Raw genomic sequence first — 23,515 nt, forward strand, 5'->3', positions numbered from 1 at the left:
CTTGTGGTCTTCAATTACAGTAGCCCAGGAGACTCATGCCATGCCTAGCCTCCTTACCATACACTAGAAGAGATCATGTGATCAACCCCTGCGTTCAGTCACTATATTCCAGCCGCACTGGCCTTATTTCTTCCCCTGAAACACGTCATGCTTGCTCCTGACTCAGGCCCTTGAGCCTGTGGCTCCTGATGCCCAGGATGCTCTTCCCACAGATCTTCATAGGGCTACCTCTTTCAGGCTCTGGTTTAAACATCATCCGACGTTGAGAAAGGCCTCATCCGATCACCTGGTTAAAACAGCAACACATGCCCTTCAGCCCCTCATCACTGTCTTGTTTACCTGGCAAAACATATTCTGTCAGAAACAGTTATGCTCACAGCTCACATGTCTGTTGTCTGCCTCCCCAACAGAATGCAAGGCTCATGAGGACAGAGACTTCATCCTGTCCACTAGTCAACTTCAAGCGCACAGAACTAAACGCAACCCAGTTAAAGTACCGGATGAAAATTTCTGGGCAGTCAAAATGCTGACACATCCAGGCAAACACATGAATATATGGCTCTGGAATAGAAAAGGGCAGAAATAAACTGTCAGGGAAAAGGAAAATCTAACACAGATCTTAAAAAGAGAGAGAAGAGAAGAAACAGAACATCAAGAACACTTTACAGGCCTGGATTAGATCAGATTTTCTTCTTAACTAAGGGAAACTCATGGATGGTGTGGCCCCTGTCTGTTTCTTCCTTAATAAGAGTGAGCCAACCTAGGACAGAGTAAAACCTCAGTAAAAGTTTGGGGGGAAAGTGGGAAGAAAGGAGGCTGGGACACACGCTTGCACAAGTGAATGAATGACTGCGTGGTGGGACCCACAAACATGGGGAGTTTTTGGGTATCTCAAAAAGATGTAGAAAAAGTGCCCCAATTATGATGTTAAATGGACTAAATGGCCTCAGTACAATCAGATTAGACAACTGTTTAGCACAGTACTTACTACAATTCAATCTCTTTTCATGATTTTCTGAAACGTTTCAATTCCTTCAAGTATTGAGCCCTTCAAAAGTACTAAATATTGTTCTCCCTTCTCATAACTAACAACCTGACCCAAAAACCATTCACAGAGAAACGAGCCATATCCACATACTCATTTCAATAAAGCATTAAAGAAGTCTACTTGCATAGGATGATGGGAAGAGTTTGCTACAGAAAGTGACATTGGGGCTGGCAGAAGGAAAAGAGAAAAAAAAAAAAAAAAAAAAAGATCCAAAAGAGAAAACAAAGGTAGGAAGATTTGAAAGTACATACTATTTAAGAAAACAACAGTGGTTCAGAGGGGACTAAGCCTAAGGTACAAAGATGGGGAAGGAGAGGGAGGGCAGGAAGATGAAGGGGAAGCTTCAGACTTCCTTGAGGGGCTCTGCAGACAATCCTCAGGGGTGTAGACTTTGTCTAAAATATCTTAAACAAGGCAGTTTAGTTGTGAGCTCTGATTCTTAGAAAAACAGCTCTGGAGGCAGTGCAGAGCACAGTACAGAGGAAACAGAGACGGGGTAGATGACACCAGTAAGAGGCCACAGGAATTCTCTGTGCGCCAAAGAGTAGGGCATCTGACGTATCAGCGGTGTCAATGAGAATATAATCATACCCAAATACCTCTTCACAAATACAGTCAGTAGATAAACGAAAGTGACGAAGGAGACAGGATAAGGAGATGGAGGAAGGGACTGAGCTGGACCCTGAGGATACGAGCTCTGGGATCCAATACCAGGACAGGGAAGCAAGAGGGATGGACGGTTCAGGTTGGAGATAAACAGGTAAGGTGACATGGGTAATAAGGGTTTTGTTTGGGAGGAAGAGTCCTGTTTGTCGTGATGGGAATAAGCAGGTTTTGTCAAATGGACACTTACAAGGAATTCAAATTTAAGAGGGCAGTAAGGCTATTAAGGGAAGTTCTAAATCTGATACAAAAGGATGATTCCAGAATGAGTATTTTTGAGCATGGTGGATGTGCCAAGAACTGTGCTACGTGATTCAAATAGCACGGTGCCAAGTGATCTGTAAAGGAGACCTACAGGGTGCTTGGGTGGCTGACTCAGTTAAACCTCCGACTCCTGATTTCGGCTCAGGTCATGATCTTGGAGTTTGTGAGTTTGAGCCCCGCATCAGGCTCTGCACTGATGGTGCAGAATCTGCTTAGGATTCTCTCTCGCTGTCTCTCTCTGCCCTTCTTCCGCTCTTGCCCACACGAGCGCTCTCTCCCATCTCAAAATAAATAAATAAACAATACAAAAATTAAAAAGTAACACAGGAGACCTACAAGGCAGGTCAAAGTATGCCCATTTCACAGAAACAGAAACCTAGACTGGGAAAGATCAAGTTCTTTGCTCAAGGTCACACAGAAAATAAGTAACTAAACTGCTCTTAAAACTTGGTGTGTTAGTAATGAATGCCCAGGATCATTTCATAATTTGAGGGTTTGATTTACTAAATTTATAAGTAAATTTAGCCCCTAAATTCTGACAACTTCCTCAGTGACAAAACTCTGTGTAAGTCAGAAGCAATACTGTCCCCCTTGAACAACTCATCATGAATATTTATATACTCAATTATTCCCCTTAACTTTTTCCTTAGTGACTAACCTCAGCAAGTTACTGTGTCTCCTTGATGTGGACAATCTGAGAGTCCTCGTAGACAATTATTCCCTTCTGGAAATACAGTTTGGGAATACATAATTTAGAAAAGCCAAGCACATTTGGTTTTGAAGCTTTACCCATGAGTCAAATCCTCCAGCCACACTGCAATTCTTTATTCTTTCTCTTTTTTGCCTGTCCAATTCAAAATAACTAAGCTGGAATAATATAATATCTTCATTAGTTGCACTTGGGAGTGAGTCTCAATTGCCAAAGCTTCTAAAAATAACTGAAATGCAGGAAAGACAGGGGAATTTTTATCTCAGCTGAAAAACCAGGCGTGGGCATGATGGACTCACAGGGACCAGATACGTTCTTGCACCTTAAGCAGCAGCAACAACAACAACAACAACAACAAAACCAGACAAAATGTATGAGAAGAGGGATTTTAGAAACTGGGCAGTAGGCATGGCAAGACAGTGATCTTCGAGACGAGGGAAGCAGATGAGATGACCCTAAAAACTGCCCCAGCTTAACGCCTGGAGAGAGTTTTGATGCCACAGTAGGGCAAGTGAGAGGTGGCCCAGGTAGAGCCCAGAAGTACCCCAAGTTGAGAAGACAGAGCTGGAGGAAGCCAAGGCAGCTGGAATTTGCAAAGCGGAAGATGGTAGAGAAGAGACCTTCACAGGGACAGAAACGTGGAAGCTGCGAAAAGGTCCCCTCTGGTCTTTGCCTGAATACCTACCAGCACATCTGCTGGAGAAAAGCACCCCAAACGAGGGGAACAACCACTGGAGAGGAGCAGGCAAACAATCCCCAGGGCTCACATAGGGCAGAAAATGGTATTTCCACCAGCTGTCAGGGTTCGGAAAAAATCACGTAATGCATCAGGAATCAGGCAGAGTATTCAGTACTGGGGAAATAATTAGCCTTAGCCTAAAGGCTGCTCTGGTTCCACCCAGGAAAACATAAAAGCAAACCTCAGAAAAATCAAACTATTTCCAAGTGACATAACTGCATCCCAGAATAAAGCTCAAGAAAATTTACAGGAACCTATAATATCCAGCAACCAACAAAGAGAAACTCACAATGTCTGGCACCCAAAAAAAAAAAAAACAAAAAAAAAACAAAAAACAGGGGCGCCTGGGTGGCGCAGTCGGTTAAGCGTCCGACTTCAACCAGGTCACGATCTCGCGGTCTGTGAGTTCGAGCCCCGCGTCAGGCTCTGGGCTGATGGCTCGGAGCCTGGAGCCTGTTTCCGATTCTGTGTCTCCCTCTCTCTCTGCCCCTCCCCTGTTCATGCTCTGTCTCTCTCTGTCCCAAAAATAAATAAACGTTGAAAAAAAAAATTAAAAAAAAAATGCTTAAAAAAAAAAAAAAAACCAAAAACAAACAACAACAAAAAAAAACTGTCAAGCATGCAAAGGAGACAGAAAATAACAATTCATAATGGGGAGAAAAACCAACCAACAGTGGAAGACATGGAAATGACACAGGTTAGTAGACTAAGGGCCTTAGAACAGTTAATAACTACCTTCCACATGTTGAAGAAACTAATGAAAGCACAAGCACGGGAAGGAGAGCCATCGTAAACGAAAACAAGACTAAGCGTGGTCTTTCAGTCCATCTCCTCATTGTCTGATAGTTACTGAAGTAATTAGTTACTAATTCCCTTTTAAGAAAGACTAGGGGTATCTTCATTCTTGAAAATATTGTGTGGGTAGGTGCTGCCTTGGTTCCAATCAAGAATCACTTTGTGGCTTGACTTCCTTGGCAAAGGTTTTCATCTCTGCAAATTTTAGATGCCAATGGGCCTGAGGTAAGAATCTGCAACCTCAGAACTGCTCACGCAAAGCAAGTAAGTGGCTGGAGGTTTTGGAAGATCTCGTTAAAGGCCAACTACTTTCTTTCCTTTTCTTTTTCCCTGTCATTTATCCTTTCATATTTTGATACTGTTGTTGCAAAAGGTAGGAATTTTAAAAATTAATAAGTCACATGAGCTCAAAGTATTGCACAGACTGGATCCACATAAGATTTTCAGGATTGTTACAGCCCTCATTTTTTTTTTACATTATTTTATTGTGAAAAAAATATATATATACATATATATATATACATATACATATGTATATATATATATGTATATATATATACACACAACATAAAGTTTGACATTTTAGCCATTTTTAAGTGTATAATTTGGGCATTAATTACATTCACATTGCTGTGAATGTATCCAAAAACTATTTCATCACCCTAAACAAAAACTTTGTAACCGTTCACCCATAGCTCCCAATCCCTCACTTTCCCCAACTCCAGTGACTGGTCCCTCCCCGTTAATGTCCTTTCTGCTTTCTGTCTCTAGGAATCTGCATATTCTAGGTTCCTTAAATAAGTGGAATCATACAATACTAGCTTCTTTCACTTAATATAATGCTTTCAAGGTTCTGGATCATGCATGAGAACTTAACTCCTTTTTTATGACTAAATAATATTCCATTGTCCATATATGGACACATATATGGCCACTTTTCATTTATCCATCCATCTACTGACAGACAGGTGGGTTGTTTCTACTTTTGGTTATTGTGAATAATGCTGCAATAAAAATAGGCACATAAATATCTCTCTGAGCAACTATTTTCAATTTGATTGGATGTATACCTAATAGTGGAACTGGTGGGACATATGGTAATTTTATATTTCATTATTTAAGAAATTGCCAAGCTGTTTTCCATGGTGGCTGTACCATTTTCCATTCACACCATCACATGTAAGGGTTCTAATTTCTCTATATCCCTGCCAACACTTATTCCCCCCCCCCAAGCTTTTTTATTATAATTATCCTGGCAGATGTAAACGGATATCTCATTATGGCTTTGACTTATATTTCCCTGATGACTGTGATGACAACAATCTTTCATGTGTTTACTGGCCATTTGTATATCTTTTCTGCAAATGTCTCTTCAAGTCCTTTTCCCATTTTATTTATTTGTTTGTTTGTTTTTGAGAGAGACAGAATGTGAGTGGGGGAGGGGCAGAAAGAGAGGGAGACACAGAATCCAAAGCAGGTCCCAGGCTCTGAGCTGTCAGCCCAGAGCCCAACACGGGGCTTGAACTCACAAGCTGTGAGATCATGACTCGAGCTGAAGTCGGTCACTCAACCGACTAAGCCACCCAGGCGCCCCCCTTTCCCATTTTTAAATATTAAACACTTACCAGTTATATGATTTGCAAATATTTTCTCCCATCCTATAGGGATTTTTTTCACTTTCTTGATAATGCCCTTTGAGATGCACAAATGGTTTTGGTTTGGATGAAGTCCAATTTTCCTATTTTCTCTTTCGTTGCTCATGGTTTTGGGGCTATATCTAAGAACCCACTGCCAAATTCAAAATCATGAGATTGACCCACATTTGCTTCTAAGAGTTTCATGATTTCAGTTCTTATACATAGGCTACTGACTCATCTTGAGTTAATGTGTGTACACACTGTGATGCCGGGGTCCAGATTTATAATTTTATGCCTTTGCACCAGGAAATCTAGTTGTCCTGGCATCATCTGTTCAAGAGAAAATATCCTCCCACCTGAATGGTCTGAACACTCATATCAAAAATCAGTTGGATACAGATGTATAGGCTTGTTTTTGGAGTCTCAATTCGATTATTCCATTGGTTTATATGTCTATTCTGATGGCAGTATCATACCGTTTTGATTACTGTAGCTTCGCCGATAGTTTTAAAATTGGTTAAGTGTGAGTCTCCCAGCTTTGTTCTTCTTTTCCAAGATTGTGTTGACTACTAAGGTTTCATGCCATTCCACATTAAATCTGAGTATCTGCTTTCTCCTGTTTGCAAAAAAGGATGCTGGAATTTTCAGAGGAAGTGCTCAGAATCATACGTTGCTCTGGGCAGGATTGACATCTCAATGATATTAAGTCTTCCTAACCATAAATGCAGGATATCTCTTGCATATTTCTTTTTATCTAATGAAAAGTGAATTCAAGGCAACCAGTCAAAAGATCTCAATGACTGCACAATACTGTACTCCTGTCCCCTGACTTAACATGGTTTTCATTTCTCTACTCTGTGACGAAATTATGATTAACTGGAATAATCCTGGCAAAATTTCCAGGGTTAGTAAGATCTCATATTAAAATCAAAACAGGGGGCACCTTCACTGAGCATGGAGTCTGCTTCAGATATTCTCTCTCTGTCTCTGTGTCTCCCCACCTCCTTCCGCCCCTCCCTCCCCCTCTGCCCCTCTCCCCTACTTGCGTGCTCTCTCTCAAATTAAAAAAAAAAAAAAAAGATTCTCTCTCTGCCCCTCTGCCCTGCTTGCACATGCATGTGCTCTTTAAAATAAAATTTAAAAATTAAATCTCAGAGGAGCTACGTAAGTATTGAGTATTGTTAACAACTTAGTATTTCTTATTGTATTGAATACTTACTGTATTCAACTAAGTATTTCTTACTTAGTATTTCTTACTGTTACGGTTTTATTATTATAATTTATAGTTCCATCACAAAGTTAATGAAATATAAAAACACACAAAGAAATATTCTTATACACAGACATACTCACACAGCAAAAGACTGAGTTAGTATTAGTTGTATAATGGATATTAAACCTTATTAGAAAAATGGGATGCAATTAATTACAATTAAGACATTAAGAGTACCAAAGAAATAATTATACTTTGTTTATTCCACTTAATTCTTTCCAGAAGTCAATGTTCTCTATATCAATTCTCACTCTAAATCTCTCAAATTTTCCTGAGAGGTGGAGGAAGATGGCTATGTCCTGAGAGGGTCTACCTTGGATGATGGAGAAATGGATGGGAGACGATTACAGGAATGACACAAAGTTGTGCAGTGCTCTCTAACCTTTTATGCTGAGGAACACCCCTTAGTTAAAGTTTTGAGCACACTCCTAAAATACATGTGTTTATAAATTATATACATGAACTACTCCCACCTCATTAAATTAAGTATTAGGAAAGTTTAATTTCCTTTGTTTTTAGACACAAAATAAATAAGTTCTAATATGTTTTTTCTTGCAACACACTGGATCATCTTGTACACCATGATGAAGACAACTGCTTTAGAGTATTAAAAAAAAGAGGGGCGTCTGGGTGGCTCAGTCGGTTAAGTGACCGACTTTGGCTTAGGTCATGGTCTTGCAGCTTGGGGGTTTGATCACGCATTGGGCTCTGGGGTCTGTGCTGACAGCATGAAGCCTGGAGACTGCTTTGGATTCTGTGTCTCCCTCTCTCTCTGCCCCTCCCTCGCTCACTCATGCTCTCTCTCTCTCTCTCTCTCTAAGTATCAAAAACATTAAAAAAAACTGTTTAAAAATCATTTAAAAAAAGGAAGACAAAGGCCAAAAGGTTTCTGCTCCTTATTATATGTCCTAATTCTGCTTATTCTTCTTAAAACTCAGAGACTCTGAATTTCTGTCTCTTTCTTGAGAGTACTATCTCACTTAATCTGTGAATGTTCCTTTGTTGTTACTACTAATAAAAACTTCTCCCTGAATGGTCATTTTATAAGAAAGCTTCCAAGTGTTGCTTTCAGGGGTAAAGATGGGTCAAGAATCTTGTCATGTGACATGTTAGGATAGAAGAAAAGAGAGCCCAGAGGATCAGGTGCTCTCGGGAGGTGGCAAAGGGGAATCTGCCCTGTTGGCAGGTAGGAGGCTGCAGAGTGGGAGGAGGCAGGTCTAGGGGGTGACAGAGTCCTCAGGAGGTACGGTGTGTTATCACAAGGATTTTTCCTTTGCAAATCAGTCAGGAAATAAAACTCCTTCTCTTGCCAAGTAGGTGGGTGGTTAGCCATCCTCTCTAACAGGAATCAAATGACAGACAGGGACGTTTACCAATGTCACGGGCAAAGATATTACAAAAAGCCCAAAGTTAAATGATGTCATCTTCCAGTGGTAGCACTGCTGGACTACTTTTTTCATTTGCAACATTGACACTGAAAATATTACCACTTCCCCTTGTAATCTCTTATTCCTAAGGCCACAAGTACTCCCGCCCACCTAACAAGTAGTAAAGCATATTTTAGGTCAAACTAGAAAACAGAAGGAAAGTATCTCGCCAGCCTCCAACACGATGCCAGACAGGGTGGACTGTACTGTGTGCATAGACAAAGTGACAGGAAGGGATGGTGGTGCTGGGAAACTGAGACTTGACCCAGGGGATGTGTGGTCTGGTGGTTTTGTTTGATTTTTCTTCTTCCCCACTTACATCACTGAGCCTTTCCCGGGAGCTGCTCCTGTGGAAGCCCTTGGATTCTCCGCTGGCGCTTTCACTGTCACTGTCCCTGCAGCTGTTCTGGCCTGGCTTCAGCTGAAGGCAAAAGAAAAGAGGAGAAAGAACAAAGTCAGTGGTCTCCTCACACAACTGTTCTTCAGGTCTTGTCAAAGTCAACAAGTTAAGGTCCTGCATTTGAACATTCTTCTCAGCTTCTGAGTAGTGCCAGGCAAGTGAACACAGGAAGAAACACAGAGAGCAGGCTAAGCAAAACATATACCATAAAATGTCAATGTAAATCTGAGTGAATAAGCCTAAACACAAGCGCGCGCGCACACACACACACACACACACACACACACACACCCTGAAAAAAAAAATCTAACAAAGGTCCATGAATCTTGGAAATTAATCTTCCCTCTGATTTTTCCTCTATTCCACTGGGGCATTTTTGTCAATAATATAAAGACCAAACACAATGAATTAAAGTCAGATTACACCAACTCTGGGGGCCCACCTTATTTCCCCTGTCCTCCTCTGAAGAAAGAATACAACAAAACAGAGCAAAAGACAATGTCTTCTTCTAGGAGAAAATGATGAGATGCTCTATGTTATTGTTCAACCACCAAGAAGACAATGATCCTGATTTCTGAGACAACACTGTGGAGGTCCCCTGTCAGATATTTAAGAGTACCAAATTAAGACCTACAGCTTAAGGATATTAGCCAGCACTCATTCAACAAATATGTATTGAGTGTGGCATCTAGGCCTGGTAGTAAGAGCTGAAAATATGATGCTAAACCAAAAAAAAAAAAAAAAAAAGGTAAAAAGTCTCTAATCTTATGAAGCTTACATATTGGCAGTTTCTACACATTTACCCAGCTCTGATATTCCACTGAAATGAATAAACACACAGAACTTCAAACGATTAGTCTATATGGGACTATGAGTCCCCCACATATGGACCATTAGTCTATGATGCTATCATCAGCAACCACCTTTGGAGAGACCCCAAGCAATCTGATGCAGGTTATAGCACACAGCCCTTTCACAATGTTCTTAATCTCGCAAGGGAAAGACGGCGAGACAAGCAAATATAATAACACAAGGAAACACATGCTAAATGTAACACCAAAAAGAAGGAAGAAAGGTAACCTCTGAAGCCTTGGATTTTCAAAGTGGATTGAGCTCATATGGCTGAGAGGAGAGGGGAAGATACTCTTGACAGGAGAAAGACAGAAAGCAAAGGCAGGGAAAGCAACATGCTAGGAAATGATCAGAAGGAGTCTTATCTGAAACAGAGATTTCCTTCTGGGAGGAAATTGGAAGAAACATTACAGAGGGGTGCATGGATCAGACATGGAAAGTCTCAAACAAAACATAAGCCCCATACTTCTGGGAAGGAGGGAATTTCAGAGAGAAGAACAGGTAATAGGTAGCACAATTTTTGCCTGCAGGTTTTCATGTGGCTCCGGGGCCAAGGGGGAATGTGAAGCAAGACAAATGGAGAATGAATCTAAATCCACATTCCTTGTCTAATGTGCTTCTTTAAAAACTGCAGTTCAGGTCCCACTCTGGGTCACACCAGCTAATAAGCTGTCCCCAAATCCCCACTATACAGAGCATTCGTTTTTTGCTTTCAGCCTTTCTACAAATCCACTTTTATCACTTTCTTCTAAAACTCCCTTTCTCCAGAAGTCTTCTCTAATGGAACCCAGAAAAATGATACTCATTTTACTTTGTATCCTCCTGGGCCCTTAAGTACTTAGTTTCCTTCTAAATTACTGCTAAACCTGCTAATTCTAAGTTAATTCAGATGCAAGCTATATGAGCCTTTTCTTATTACTATGGAATAAAAGTTCAGAATATTGTCATTCTCTTCAAATTTTCATTTTTACACTTATAATAAAGGGGAATTTAATCTAAAATGAACATCACTTTCTCTCAATTTCCTGAACATGTCATGTCCATTTCCATCCTGCACCTACGTATTCACTCTAGATTTCCTCAACCAGTAAAGCTCACCCTACCCTGCTCTGTGCATTTCAGGTCAAGATTGTTTTTAATGCTCAGATATGATCCACTATGGTTTTTGAAGAGCTCCTTCTTTCTAGATATATTTTTTTTTAATTTTTTTTTTCAACGTTTATTTATTTTTGGGACAGAGAGAGACAGAGCATGAACGGGGGAGGGGCAGAGAGAGAGGGAGACACAGAATCGGAAACAGGCTCCAGGCTCCGAGCCATCAGCCCAGAGCCTGACGCGGGGCTCGAACACACGGACCGCGAGATCGTGACCTGGCTGAAGTCGGACGCTTAACCGACTGCGCCACCCAGGCGCCCCTCTAGATATATTTTTTGATGTATGCCTTCAAAGTTTAGCCAGTATATCATTCTTCATTAAACGCCTCTGATAATTATATACTTTCAAGTATGAAAAGGCTTACTGTTATTACATACATCTGACTGGTGATAAAATCTGTATGTGGAATAGGCACTCTAATTTATAGGCAATGTCATAATTTTCATCTCCCTGGACCTCTGACTTAAGTAAAGGAAGGTAATGCTACTTCCAATGAGTGAATAAAGAAACAAATAGAGCAAATAATATGCTCAGAATTAAGAAAGATATCTAGGACTCAGTCCATGTCTGTACAGCTTACCGCTCTCTTCATTTTACTTCTTAGAACCTATTTAGTATGTTAGCATTTCGTGTGGAAATAATGAAATCTGCAGGATATGAATATTCTCTACAGAGTATGTTTTTAATATATTTGTGGTACCTGACTTAATTCACACACAAAAAAGAAGTCTCATAAGGTGATATTGATCACGAGGTGCTTATAAAAACTCAGCCCCTCAACCTAGATGAGATAAACATCCCGTAGGGAATTAACAGCATAAGAGCATGAAGACTTCTCCTGATATCCACCTGGCTTACCAAAATCTGGACATGGCATTTGGATCTCTTCCATATTTCTTCATAGAAGGAAAATGATGACTTTAACAGGCCCAACAAGAGACTTCAGTGGCTCTGATGTAAATTATCTGACTAAATGTTGATCTAGGCTAAGGGCAAAACCCAAGAAGGACTGAGATGAACCAGCTTCCCTGCCTTCCCTGTGCCCTTCCAGCAAAAGCACATCAGTGAATTCTCTTTGGAGAGCCTTACATAAAATCCGCCCCCACACTGCCCTTTTCTCCTCCAAAGCCAGGCTCAAGTTTAAAGGAAACTTAGGATTTTAAGCTGTCAGACAGCTCAATATTTCAAAGAAATGGATTGACTACAGTAAGTACTAAAGCTAAACCACAAGATTTCAGGCAAAGAAGTATTCACTCCTAATCCCATGAATACATTTAAAACTGGCATTTTCAGCCATATCCAATGGATCATTTGGGGTAGCACAGCTAACTTAGAAGTTGTAATCCTTCACCTGAAATTCCCAGCTATTACCTACAACCAAGAGACATTACAAAGGCCAGGTGCTGGCTTAAACATTTAAAGACCTAAGAAAAATCGATCCGCTTGCATTGATTTGTCCTAGCACTCATGGCGGCTGTTCTAAGAAAGCTATTGCTATAACAGATGCAATGAGATTTCTTACTACCATTTTTTAGATACGCTAAAATACCTTGTTTATTTAAAAATTAATGTGATGCACTCATTTCCAGAATTGTCTTCTCATTAGAATATTATACAATTTTGGCATCAGAATTAGAACAAAACAGATGAAATAAAAAGGAAGCTAGTATCTGGCATGAGTGGTAGTGATCCTATGAATAAGATTAACAACTTTTATAATATATAAGAAGATGAGTTGTTTTCCATTCGACTTCATTGTCAACAATACAATCAAAAACTCTGAAGCTGTTATGTCGTTAGAGTTAACTGTTATTAATGGCTAATTAGGAAAATAACGATCCATGGTTTTATCGCTGCTAATGAACATGTAACGAAATCCCATCACGCTGGACTCAGTGAAGGTGGAGGAATTCTGTATACACCTGCCGAGATTTGTGACCCAGGCTCTGCCACTCTTCAGCTTGAGTATGGAGAGTTCAAGATGCTAGATGCTCTGTGGGTGTCATTAACTCTTCAAACAAAATTCGCAGAAGGATAAAGTATGTGGAGATGATACCAATGCCTGAAACTCAAGCGGAATGATGTGAATTATGCACTGCAATGCAGAAAAGCATCCAAAAGTAATCTCCTACCACCATTTTGGTCCCTCAAAGCAGCATAAATCCTGTGTCTGACTGCTGAGTTTTCCTGCAGGGATCTGAATGAACTTCACACAATGTTTTAAAAATGTGTCAATAAGCCAGACTTGTCTATTTTTCAATGAAATTTTGTAACATGCCTTCACTAACATCAAAATGGCAAGTATTTAATCTTGTAAAAACGTTTGTGTTTTTTTTCCAAAATGAAACTCTTCCCATTTGTTGAAATATTCCCCATAGATTGGGTTGAATTTGTACTATATTTTTTTATTTTTTATTTGAGTAGAGTTGACACACAATGTTTTATTAATTTCAGGTACAACCTAGTGATTCAACATCTCCATATGTTATTCTGCCCACAAGTGCAGGTGTCACCATACAATTCTATTATAATACCATTGACTATATTCCTTATGCTGTACCTTTTATTCCTAGAATGTATTCATTCTATAACTGGCAACCTGTAATACCCACTCCCCTTCACCCATTTTGCCCATTCACTCATCCCACTTCCCTCTGCCAAACATCACCTTGTTCTACGTATTTATAGGTACGACTCTGTTTTTGGTACCTTTATTCATTTGTTTTGTTATTTAGATTGCACTTCTGAGTGAAATAATATATTTGTCTTTCTTGGTCCGACTTATCTCATCTAGTATAATACCTTCTAGGCCCATCCATGTTGTTGTAAATGACAGGATCTCATTCTTTTACATGACTGTGTAATAGTCCATTTCGTGTGTGTGTGTGTGTGTGTGTGTGCGCACACACGTGCACGTGTGTCACATCTTTATCCATTCACCTATCTATCAATAAATATGTGGGTTGCTTCCATATTTTGGGTCTTATAAATAATGCCATAATAAAGATGTGGGTGCATGTAACTTTTCAAATTAGTATTTCCTTTGGGTAAATACCCAATGGTATGATTGTTGGATCATAGGGTATTTCTATTTTTAATTTTTTAAGGAACTTCCATACTGTTTTTCAGAGTGGCTGTAGTGCATTTGTATTGTCTTATTCCTTGAGTTTTAAAAGGTACTTAAGATGAGAGAAAGAGAACTAAACTACTTAATGAAAAGCTGACACATCAAAATAAGCTAACAGGAAATACAAACAAAATTATAAATTTGAATAGAAAAAACATTTTAGGACATTAATAATATATTGTACTTTTAAACATACAATATAACAAGTTGTGCCTAAAAGGTAAACATAAATTCTGGAAACTAAGGCAGGGCAAGAAATTTGTGTAAAATTTCTCCGGGATCACAGAATCAGAAATTATCTTGTTATTGTCTTCAATAAGTAGAGAAAGTTTTAAGTAAGGATTTGATAATCTTACAGTTAACCACTGGTAAAACTTAGATATTAAAAATAATGTCTTCTAAATCAGTTTCAAATATAAAAGGATCAAAATTATAATCAATACTCTCAATTGGGAATATCTGGAAAATAAGGGAAATAGCAAGATAGCAAAAACATATAAGTATGTTGGTTATAATAATAACATATATGGATTAAGCCCCATTTTTTAAAACAGCAGGAACATCTACTATTTGTGAGGTTAAATAAATAAATGAATAAATGAAAAAATGAATATCCAATTATTTGTTAGTTAGAACTCCTAGGTTTAAAAAAAGAGAGGGGGAAAAAAAAGAGAGGGGAAAAAAAAGACAAAGGATTAAATGGTTAGGTGAAGTCATATGTCAAAGACAGCCATTTTACAGTGATAAGAGATAACATCTTTACCCTTCATAGGTCTGTACTTTATACTGAAGGGTTGAGTTATAAGCTTTTTATGCCAATGTATAAAGTAAAGAAGTATGTTAAGTAATCGAGGAAATCAAGATGGGACTCTTTAGCATCCTATTAATCAGGAAGGCAGAAAACAGAGCAATAGAAAAACACACAGATGCTAAAAGACTCAGTTTGAGCCAATATGTAATAAATTTGGTGATTACCAGAGACCACGTCTTTGAGCATACCCATAGGACATCAGCACCAACTGAAGACAGACTAGGCCACAAAGAATATCAGAATAAATTTCAAAATGTAGAAATCACATGAGCAGCCTCCTCTATGATAAAAATTAATAACAACTTAATGTAAGTGATGAATCATGGGAATCTACTCCCAAAGCCAAGAGCACACTGTATACACTGTATGTTAGCTAACTTGCCAATAAGTTATATTAAAAAAATAATAAATAAATAAAATTTTCTCTAAATAAATAAATAAATAAATATTCCTATCACCTAGAGATTTTTAAAAATCTTTAAAACATATTTTTAAAAGTTGTCTCCATAATCACAGTTGAGTCAAAGTCAGAATCATAAAGACACCATTTAAAAGTTTAGAAAATAAAATTATAAATAGATAAGATAAAAAAATTTACAGGGTGCTGTAAATTCTGTGCTAGAGGTTAACTCAGAGACTTTAATTTATTTTGTAAAGTGGACAGTAATAGTAAGTAAAGAGCCTAGTTATAGAGATCAAAAAGAAAGAAGACAAAAAAGCAACTACAGGGACAAATAAAGAAAAGAGATTCCAAAAGTGAAAAGTACATAATGAATTGGAAACTGAAATACTGTACACAATTACTAAACTAGAGTATAAATGGGAGTGAAACTCACAGAATTTAGAGGGACATACTGCTTACAAATCGAAGAAAAAAGTGATAAAGAACAAAATCAAATACAATCAAACATAATAATATAATAGAATAATTATATAATATTATATAATGTAAAATATAAGAATACAAGTACTATAAAAATGTGAGAATAAACACATGTCTAAATTATAGTACTAAACATTCTATGTGGTACTGTCAAAATCATAACCAAATAGTTTAAACTTTTAAAAATCTTTTAATTAAAACAAATTTTAAGGTTTTTTTTACTTTTGAAAGGTGGGGGGGGGGGCAGACAGGGAGACACAGAATCCGAAGGAGGATCCAGGCTCTAAGCTGTCAGCACAGAGCCCAATGTGGGGCTCGAACCCACGAACTATGAGATCATGACTTGAGCCGAACTCAGAGGCTTAACCAACTGAGTCACCCAGGTGCCCCAAACATTTAAAAAAATTTAGCAAAATTTGATTCAGAGCATTAAGAAAAATGTGCAAAGTGAATTTATGCCAAAATCCAATAATGAAACACAAAGGGAACTACAGAATGATTTTTTAATTAAAAAAGCTGCAAAAATTTGATGAAATACACAAATTAAATTTAATAATAAAATAAAGGTAGTTCACCGAGTTCTAACAGAATCTTTCATAAGAATGTAAGAGTCCACCAATCTGCAAATGGGCATAAGGGAAATTTTTGAGTTGATGGCAAAGTTCTAAAATTGGAGTACGGTGATGCTCATACAACTCTATAAATTTACTAAAACTCATTAAATTGTACACTTACAATAATTGGATTTCATGACATGTAACTTATATTTCAATAAGGTGGTTTATTTTAAAAAGTAAAAGGTGCTATCATTTTCACCTCTTACTCCAGAAACCATTCCCTGTTAAAGACTTTACTGATTAGGTCAGGCTCACAGAAGGTAACTCCCTTTCTTTAAGTCAACTATGCTATATACAAATCTAACTGGAGTAAACAGGAGGCAAGTGTCCTGAGGGCCATCTTGGAATTCTGCCTACCACAGTGGGTTTACAAAGACAAGAAAAGGAGAAATTGCTTCTAAATCCATTTATCATAAAATCATTCCAATGGAATTAGTTAAGTTTCACCAATGCAAAATAAGATAGGGTTCTTGGATATGCCTGGACTTTGGAGGGCTATTTATCTAAATGTTACAGTGATGTTCCCAAATAAATATTTAAGGTATTGCACTGATGATAACTTGAAGGTTGCGTTATTAGCTGGAAAATGGAAACTACTGAAGTACTTCCACTTGTCAATCACATGTATTATTCAACACTTAAAGGAGTTCAGTGGACTTCACAGCAGTAAAAATAAACCCTGAAAGTTAATAAAGAGAGGAAAATGAGCCAAGATCAATCTAACTGCATAGTTTCGAACATAAACAAGAAGCAATTAAGACAATCAAGTGCAATCTGACCAACTTTGATATCCTTCCAATAGACACTCGACCCAGACAGCAGAACTTAATAATGTTCTACAGCTTATCAAGAGAATCATAACTCTCTATGATTTAGCCAAGAGGCTATTACGATACTATTTCTTTATAACTTAATAATGTGAAGGGAAGAGAATGGAAGTGTAAATAGCAAGGCTTGATATACAACTCACGTCTCTCTATCTACAACTTGGGTACTATTTCTAGGTTGAATTATGTTGACAAAAACATGATAACATACCTGACTTCATTTTCTACCGAAAAGGAAGTCTAAACTATAGGGAAATGGGGGAAGGAAGTACAAGAATGGAATTAAAGAGAAAAGCCTGAATGAACAGAAGATGTTTGGCATTCCTTGAGTATGACTGTGGACTAAAAGATAAATCTGTTTTCCAATTACCTCGGAAATTCACATGCAGTACACATGAGCAATGCAGTAACTTGATGGAGGAATGTCTGACTGCTTTGGCAAAGTTTCTAGACCTCTGATAATGAGATTTTGATTAATAAAAAGAAATTCTGAGACCATATTAATTGGTTGGTGAGGATGAATATACAAAAATAACAAATACACATAACTTTATATTTTTCTATAAGAAAACATGTTTTCAAACAACTTTCTAAATGGCCTGGCATTCTTTAAAATGACCATCACCTCAAACACAGAATGCTTTATGTGTTTTATTTTTCCCATTCTACCATGAAAAAATAGCCAACAGAGGTCTAAGGAAAGAAATATGTAAGTTGAGTCTGACACATCTTGTCATCCCAGAAAGACCATGGCAAAGAGACTTGCAATCCAAATTTGAGGTGCTTCCACTAATCACAGATGGGACTTTATTATCAATATCATAATTGAATTGATATTCACAGAGAATTGAAACCTATCAATTATGGTTATACAAATAAACAATTACATTAAAAGAAAACCAACAAATATGCCTTATTGGTTATCTTCGGAGCACCTTGTGATAATGAAAAAAAAAAAAATAAAGTAAGGAATCAAGCATCATTGGCTTCCATAACCTAAAAAGAGAGAAAACCAGATAACGTATGTCTCCTGATATAAGAACATATCCCCCCACCCCACCCCCACCCCCACCTCCCAAAAAAAATCAAACCTGAATCTGATTTACCACAGATTATAATACAAACTTACAAGAAATGTAAGGGATAGGGGCAAGTGTTAAACTATGTAACAGGGGATACAAAATCAGCAAAATCCATCAATTGCCAGATTCCCTCAAAGAATAAATTGCAAAGTAAGCACAGAAAAGTAGGGATGGGATAACAGGTAAGGCACCTCAACACTCTGACAGAAACAGATCTTGTTTTCAACCTAATTTGAGGAAAGTGCTGAAAAATTATGAGACAAACTCAAAAATATGTCCACTGACCAGGTATTGATGATATTAAAAACTGTTTATATTTTGATATAGGTACAAGAAAAAGGGCAAGCTTTTTGTAGCTACATACTGAAATATTTATGATTGAAATGAGTTGCTATTTGGGGTTTACTTTTCAAAGTAATGCAGGCGATAGGGAGAATAGCACCTGTGGGGAGGTGGCTGGGGGGATAAGGGATACTGATGAAATAAGATGAGACATGTCTTAATTGCTGAGGTTGGACGATGAGCATACACATGTGGGTTTATTACACTATTATCTCTATTTTAGTATACATTTTAAGGTTGCTATAAAAATAAGTTTTAAAACCTTATCTCCAGAAAAGGCATTATTCTCCTCTAACCCATATACTTAGTGACTATTCATTTTCATTGCTAGATTATGAACATCTAGAATTCGTAAGGATATAAAATACTTTGGTTAAAAGCTATCGAAACTTTTAAGATATGAATTTTAAGAGCAAACCTCTACCCAAATTGCCACTGTTTTGGTACCAATACATTTCCAGTCCAATCAAATATTAAATTCTCATCAAGGCTGAGGGTCCCTCCCCTATCCCTGGGTATCTTAATGTTCAACCAGGCGCAGGCTGCCATAACAAAATTCCACAGACTGATGGCTTAATTAACAGACCTTTTCTCATGGTCTTGGAGGCTGGAAGTACAAGATCAAGGTCAGCATGGGCAGTTTCTGGCGAGAGCTCAACTCTCTTCCTGGCTTGCAGACAGCCACCTTCTCTCTGTGTCCTCACATGGCGGGGAGAGGGAGAGCTGGCTCTCCAGTAACCCTTCCTGTGCATTAATCAGGGTCCTACCCTTTATGACCTCACTTAACCTTAATTACTTCCTTACTCCAAATACACTGGGGGTTTAATATACAAATTGGGCGGAGGCATAATTCAGTCCATAGCACTTAGTAACCTGTATATCACTAAACTCATCGCCCATTAGTGACTATTCTGTCCTAAGCTACATTATTTCCATCCAAGCACTATAGTCAACTTTTTAAAAAAGCCACAGACATTTCCTAAGTGAGATGGGTTCCACAAATGCATGTTCTAGAATAACTGAGATCCCTTTTACAGACTGAACTGTGTCCATCCAAAATTCTTATGTTACAACCCTGATTTCAATTACTTCAGAATGTGACTATATTTGGAGAGACAAACTTTAAAAAGGGAATTAAGTTAGATAGAGACCATTAGGGTGGGCCCTAATCAAATCTGACAGGTGTCCTTTTAAGAAGAGGCCAGTGAGACATCGAGACAACAGGGAGGCACGTGAAAAGAGAAAGGACCATGAGAACCACAGGGAGAAAGTGACCACCAGCAAGGCAAGGAGAGAAGCCTCAGAAAAACCGTTATCTGCCAACATATTGGTCTCGGACTTCTAGTCTCCAGAACTGTGAGAAAATAAATTTCTGTTTTTTTGAAGCTACCCACTCTGTGGTAATTTGTTATGGCAGCCTAGCAGACTAATATAATCCTTTTCTTATGGGTACAAACATCCTTAGAAGAAAAAAGAAATGAAACAAGACAAATAGAAGAACCCAGCTATCTTTCCATTTCTTTCATGCCCTTTACAAATAATTCTTGAAAACATTTTATTCAGTATCACCAATTCTTTTCCTCCAATTCTCTGGTTAACTCAGCCCAGTGAGGTTTTTGTCCTCACCTGTCATGAAATTGTTCCTGTCAAGCTCAACAACAGGCTATCAGAGGCATTTTCAGAGCTCAGGACCAAAGACCCAAACACTGAATAGTGAAAAGTTGTATATCACACTAATATAGCATTAAAGAAAATATTTCTATCCTCTGACCTTGTCAAATGAATGTCCGTAATGACACTGAAGGCCAGGTTTTAATTTAAAATTCTGTATTCTTGAATTTCTTGATGGAATGTGGCAGTGTGGGAGAGCCCATCCCTGGCCTGGTGTCTTTCGTTACTGTCTGTAGTTCTCAAGAAGCTTCCCCTGCCCGTGTGCAATGTCCTAGCCCATACTCCAGGTTCCATCCACACTGCCCACTTTCCCCCAAGTCCACTAGCTGTGCCCTCCAGCTTGGGCTCAGGCATACACAGAGCTCTGGTGCTGTGCCCTCCCAGGAGGATGGACCCAGCAAGCAGACCCTCAAAGTCCAACTGAGGACGTTTGGCCTGGAATTCTGGAATCCTAGCTAATCAGTAGTAATATGTGTAGAAGGCATGTGGTGGGCTCCAAGTGGACACATGTCCTTGGCCCTTTGAACTCTTCCACTATGGGAAGGGACATGACTTAAGGAAGCAACGTCAAAGTCCCCATTGGCTGGCTTTAACAGCAGTACAGTACCAGTCAACAACAAACTCTGAATGCTGAACCTAGTGATCACTGTCAGTGCCTATCTTCCTGACCTATCTACCTACGGGTAACATCTGACACAACTGATCACTCCCGCATCCTTGAAGCACATTGTTTTACTCCTGACTTTCCTTCCACCTCTCTGGCCACTCCTTACCAGTCTGGCTTCTCCTCTTAATCTCAACTCTTAATGTTTGGTTCTCCATGGCTCAGTTGTTAGACCTCTTCTTTTCTAGGCCTATACTCACTACCTTTTTTTTTTTTTTTTAATTTTTTTTTTCAACGTTTATTTATTTTTGGGACAGAGAGAGACAGAGCATGAATGGGGGAGGGGCAGAGAGAGAGGGAGACACAGAATCGGAAACAGGCTCCAGGCTCTGAGCCATCAGCCCAGAGCCTGACGCGGGGCTCGAACTCACGGACCGCGAGATCGTGACCTGGCTGAAGTCGGACGCTTAACCGACTGCGCCACCCAGGCGCCCCTATACTCACTACCTTTAATGATTTTATCCAGTCTCAATGTTTTAAAAATGATCTATGTGCTGGTGATGCCTAACTTCTATTCTTAGCCTCAATCTCTTCCCCAAAACCCAGTCTTCTAAATCTAGGTACATACTTCAATTCCACTTACACACTGGAAAGGTATCTGAAACCTAAAGTGACTAAAGCCGTACTCTCAATGTTTCCAATTGTTATTAATAACAATTTTACTTTTCTAATTGCTTAGGACAAAATCGTTACTCCTACAGCTACCACTCTAGTCAAAGCTACCTTTGTCTCTTGCCTAGATTACGACACCAACTTCCTATCTGATCTCCCTGCTTGTGACCTTGCCTGCTACTTCCGTCCATTTCTCCCAAGATCCAGAGTGCTCCTATTAAAAAAGTCAGTTCACATGCTATACTTCTCAAAATCTTCCAGAGTCTCTCCATCATCATCATAATAAACACCAAGGTCATCACAAAGGCCAACAAAGTAGTCCCTACTGCATCTGGTTCGCCCATTATTTCTCTGGCCTAGGTCCCTCTGTATCAGTGTAGCAAACTTCACTGACTGTTCCTCAAACAAGGCAGGCATGCTCCCGCCTCAGGGCCTTTGCACTTGCTGCAACAGCTATCTGAAATGTTCAGCCTCCAGAAGGCACAAAGTTCACTGAAGTCTTTATTTAAATGTCACTTTCTTAGTGAGGGCTTCCCTGATCATCCCGATTACAGGATGCAACCCTGCCTCTACTTAATACCTTCCTAATGTAATACTTATTATTTCACCTGTTTTATTTGTGCTCCATCTCCTCCAAACTCCTACTACCTCAACCACATGGCAACCAGATACTAAGCTACATTATCAGAGGATTTTTATCTGTTTTGGTCACTGTTAATAGGTACACTCTAATACAATACCTGTCATTTATTAGATGCTCAATAAATATTTGTTTAATTAATAACTATGTATAATCTTTTCAGATCTATAACATGTTAGGTCAGCCTTCAAAATCTCCCACAGAATGGCTCTTGGAGCTATTAACAAAGAGTGTGACTAGGTCATAGAAAGCCAGTCTTCAAGGATTAGCCAAAAAGAAGAGCTCAAAAACAGAGTGAGAAGATGAAAAGTAGCCTGCACATTTAGCAAACTTGGGGGCTTTTGTGATATACAAAACCAGCCTTTAAAAAATCCTTATTCGGGGCACCTGGGTGGCTCAGTCGGTTAAGCGACTGACTTCAGCCCAGGTCATATCTTGCGGTTTGTGAGTTAGGGCCCTGCAATGGGCTCTGTGCTGACAGCTCAGAGCCTGGAGCCTGCTTCGGATTCTGTGTCTCCCTCTCTCTCTCTGCCCCTCCCCTGCTTGCACTCTGTCTCTCTCTCAAAAAAAAAAAAGAATAAAAACATTAAAAAAAAAATCCTTATTCTCCAAAATGTGTTACTGAAGATTTTGTTCTTGAAAAAGTGATCATATGTAATTTAAGATATTTTAGACAGTCAGGTATAAGCTTATAAAATGAAAAGTAGCACATAATTATAGTTAGTTTAATAAATCTTCATCCTGGCATTTGAGACTCTTAAAAGTACTTGTTCAGCAAAAGGTCAAAAACCACTACCAAAAGAAGTTAATAGCTCTCTCAGTATTATACACCCTTGTTGATGAGATTGCCACTTTAAGTAATTTGGATAATATGAAGCATTTAAAAATCTTTTCTATTTTACCCTCTAACAGTGCCTGTTTTTTTTTTAATATGAAATTTATTGTCAAATTGGTTTCCAGACAACACCCAGTGTTCATCCAACAGGTGCCCTCCTCAGTGCCCATCACCCCCCCCTCCCCTCCCTCGTACCCCCCCATCAACCCTCATTTTAATTCTGTCTTTAAGAGTCTCTTATGGTTTGCCTACCTCCCTAACTTTTCCCCCCTCCCCTCCCCCATGGTCTTCTGTCCTAAAAAACTACTTATTCTTTTAAAATCAACCCAGCAAAGGTTTCTTGCAAAAACATCCCACAAAAAGGCAGAAATATTTAACATGTGTACTATCAAACACTGATTTATAAATAACAATATTTATAAAAGAAACCTAATTGTAACAG

The 23,515-nt window shown here is 38.7% G+C and overlaps 1 protein-coding gene across 3 annotated transcripts in view; it reads right to left on the reverse strand.

Annotated features, from left to right (window-relative positions):
- Window positions 1-23,515, reverse strand: part of AUTS2 (activator of transcription and developmental regulator AUTS2) — a 1,119,238-nt gene that overhangs the window by 611,165 nt on the left and 484,558 nt on the right. For all 3 annotated transcript variants that reach the window (XM_030300780.1, XM_030300781.1, XM_030300779.1), the window contains exon 3: window positions 8,875-8,976. In XM_030300780.1, the coding sequence (XP_030156640.1) occupies window positions 8,875-8,976 (102 nt within the window). The remainder of the gene's footprint in view (window positions 1-8,874; window positions 8,977-23,515) is intronic.

The sequence above is a fragment of the Lynx canadensis genome, chromosome E3 (assembly GCF_007474595.2).
Source record: "Lynx canadensis isolate LIC74 chromosome E3, mLynCan4.pri.v2, whole genome shotgun sequence".
NCBI classification, from domain to species: domain Eukaryota; kingdom Metazoa; phylum Chordata; class Mammalia; order Carnivora; family Felidae; genus Lynx; species Lynx canadensis.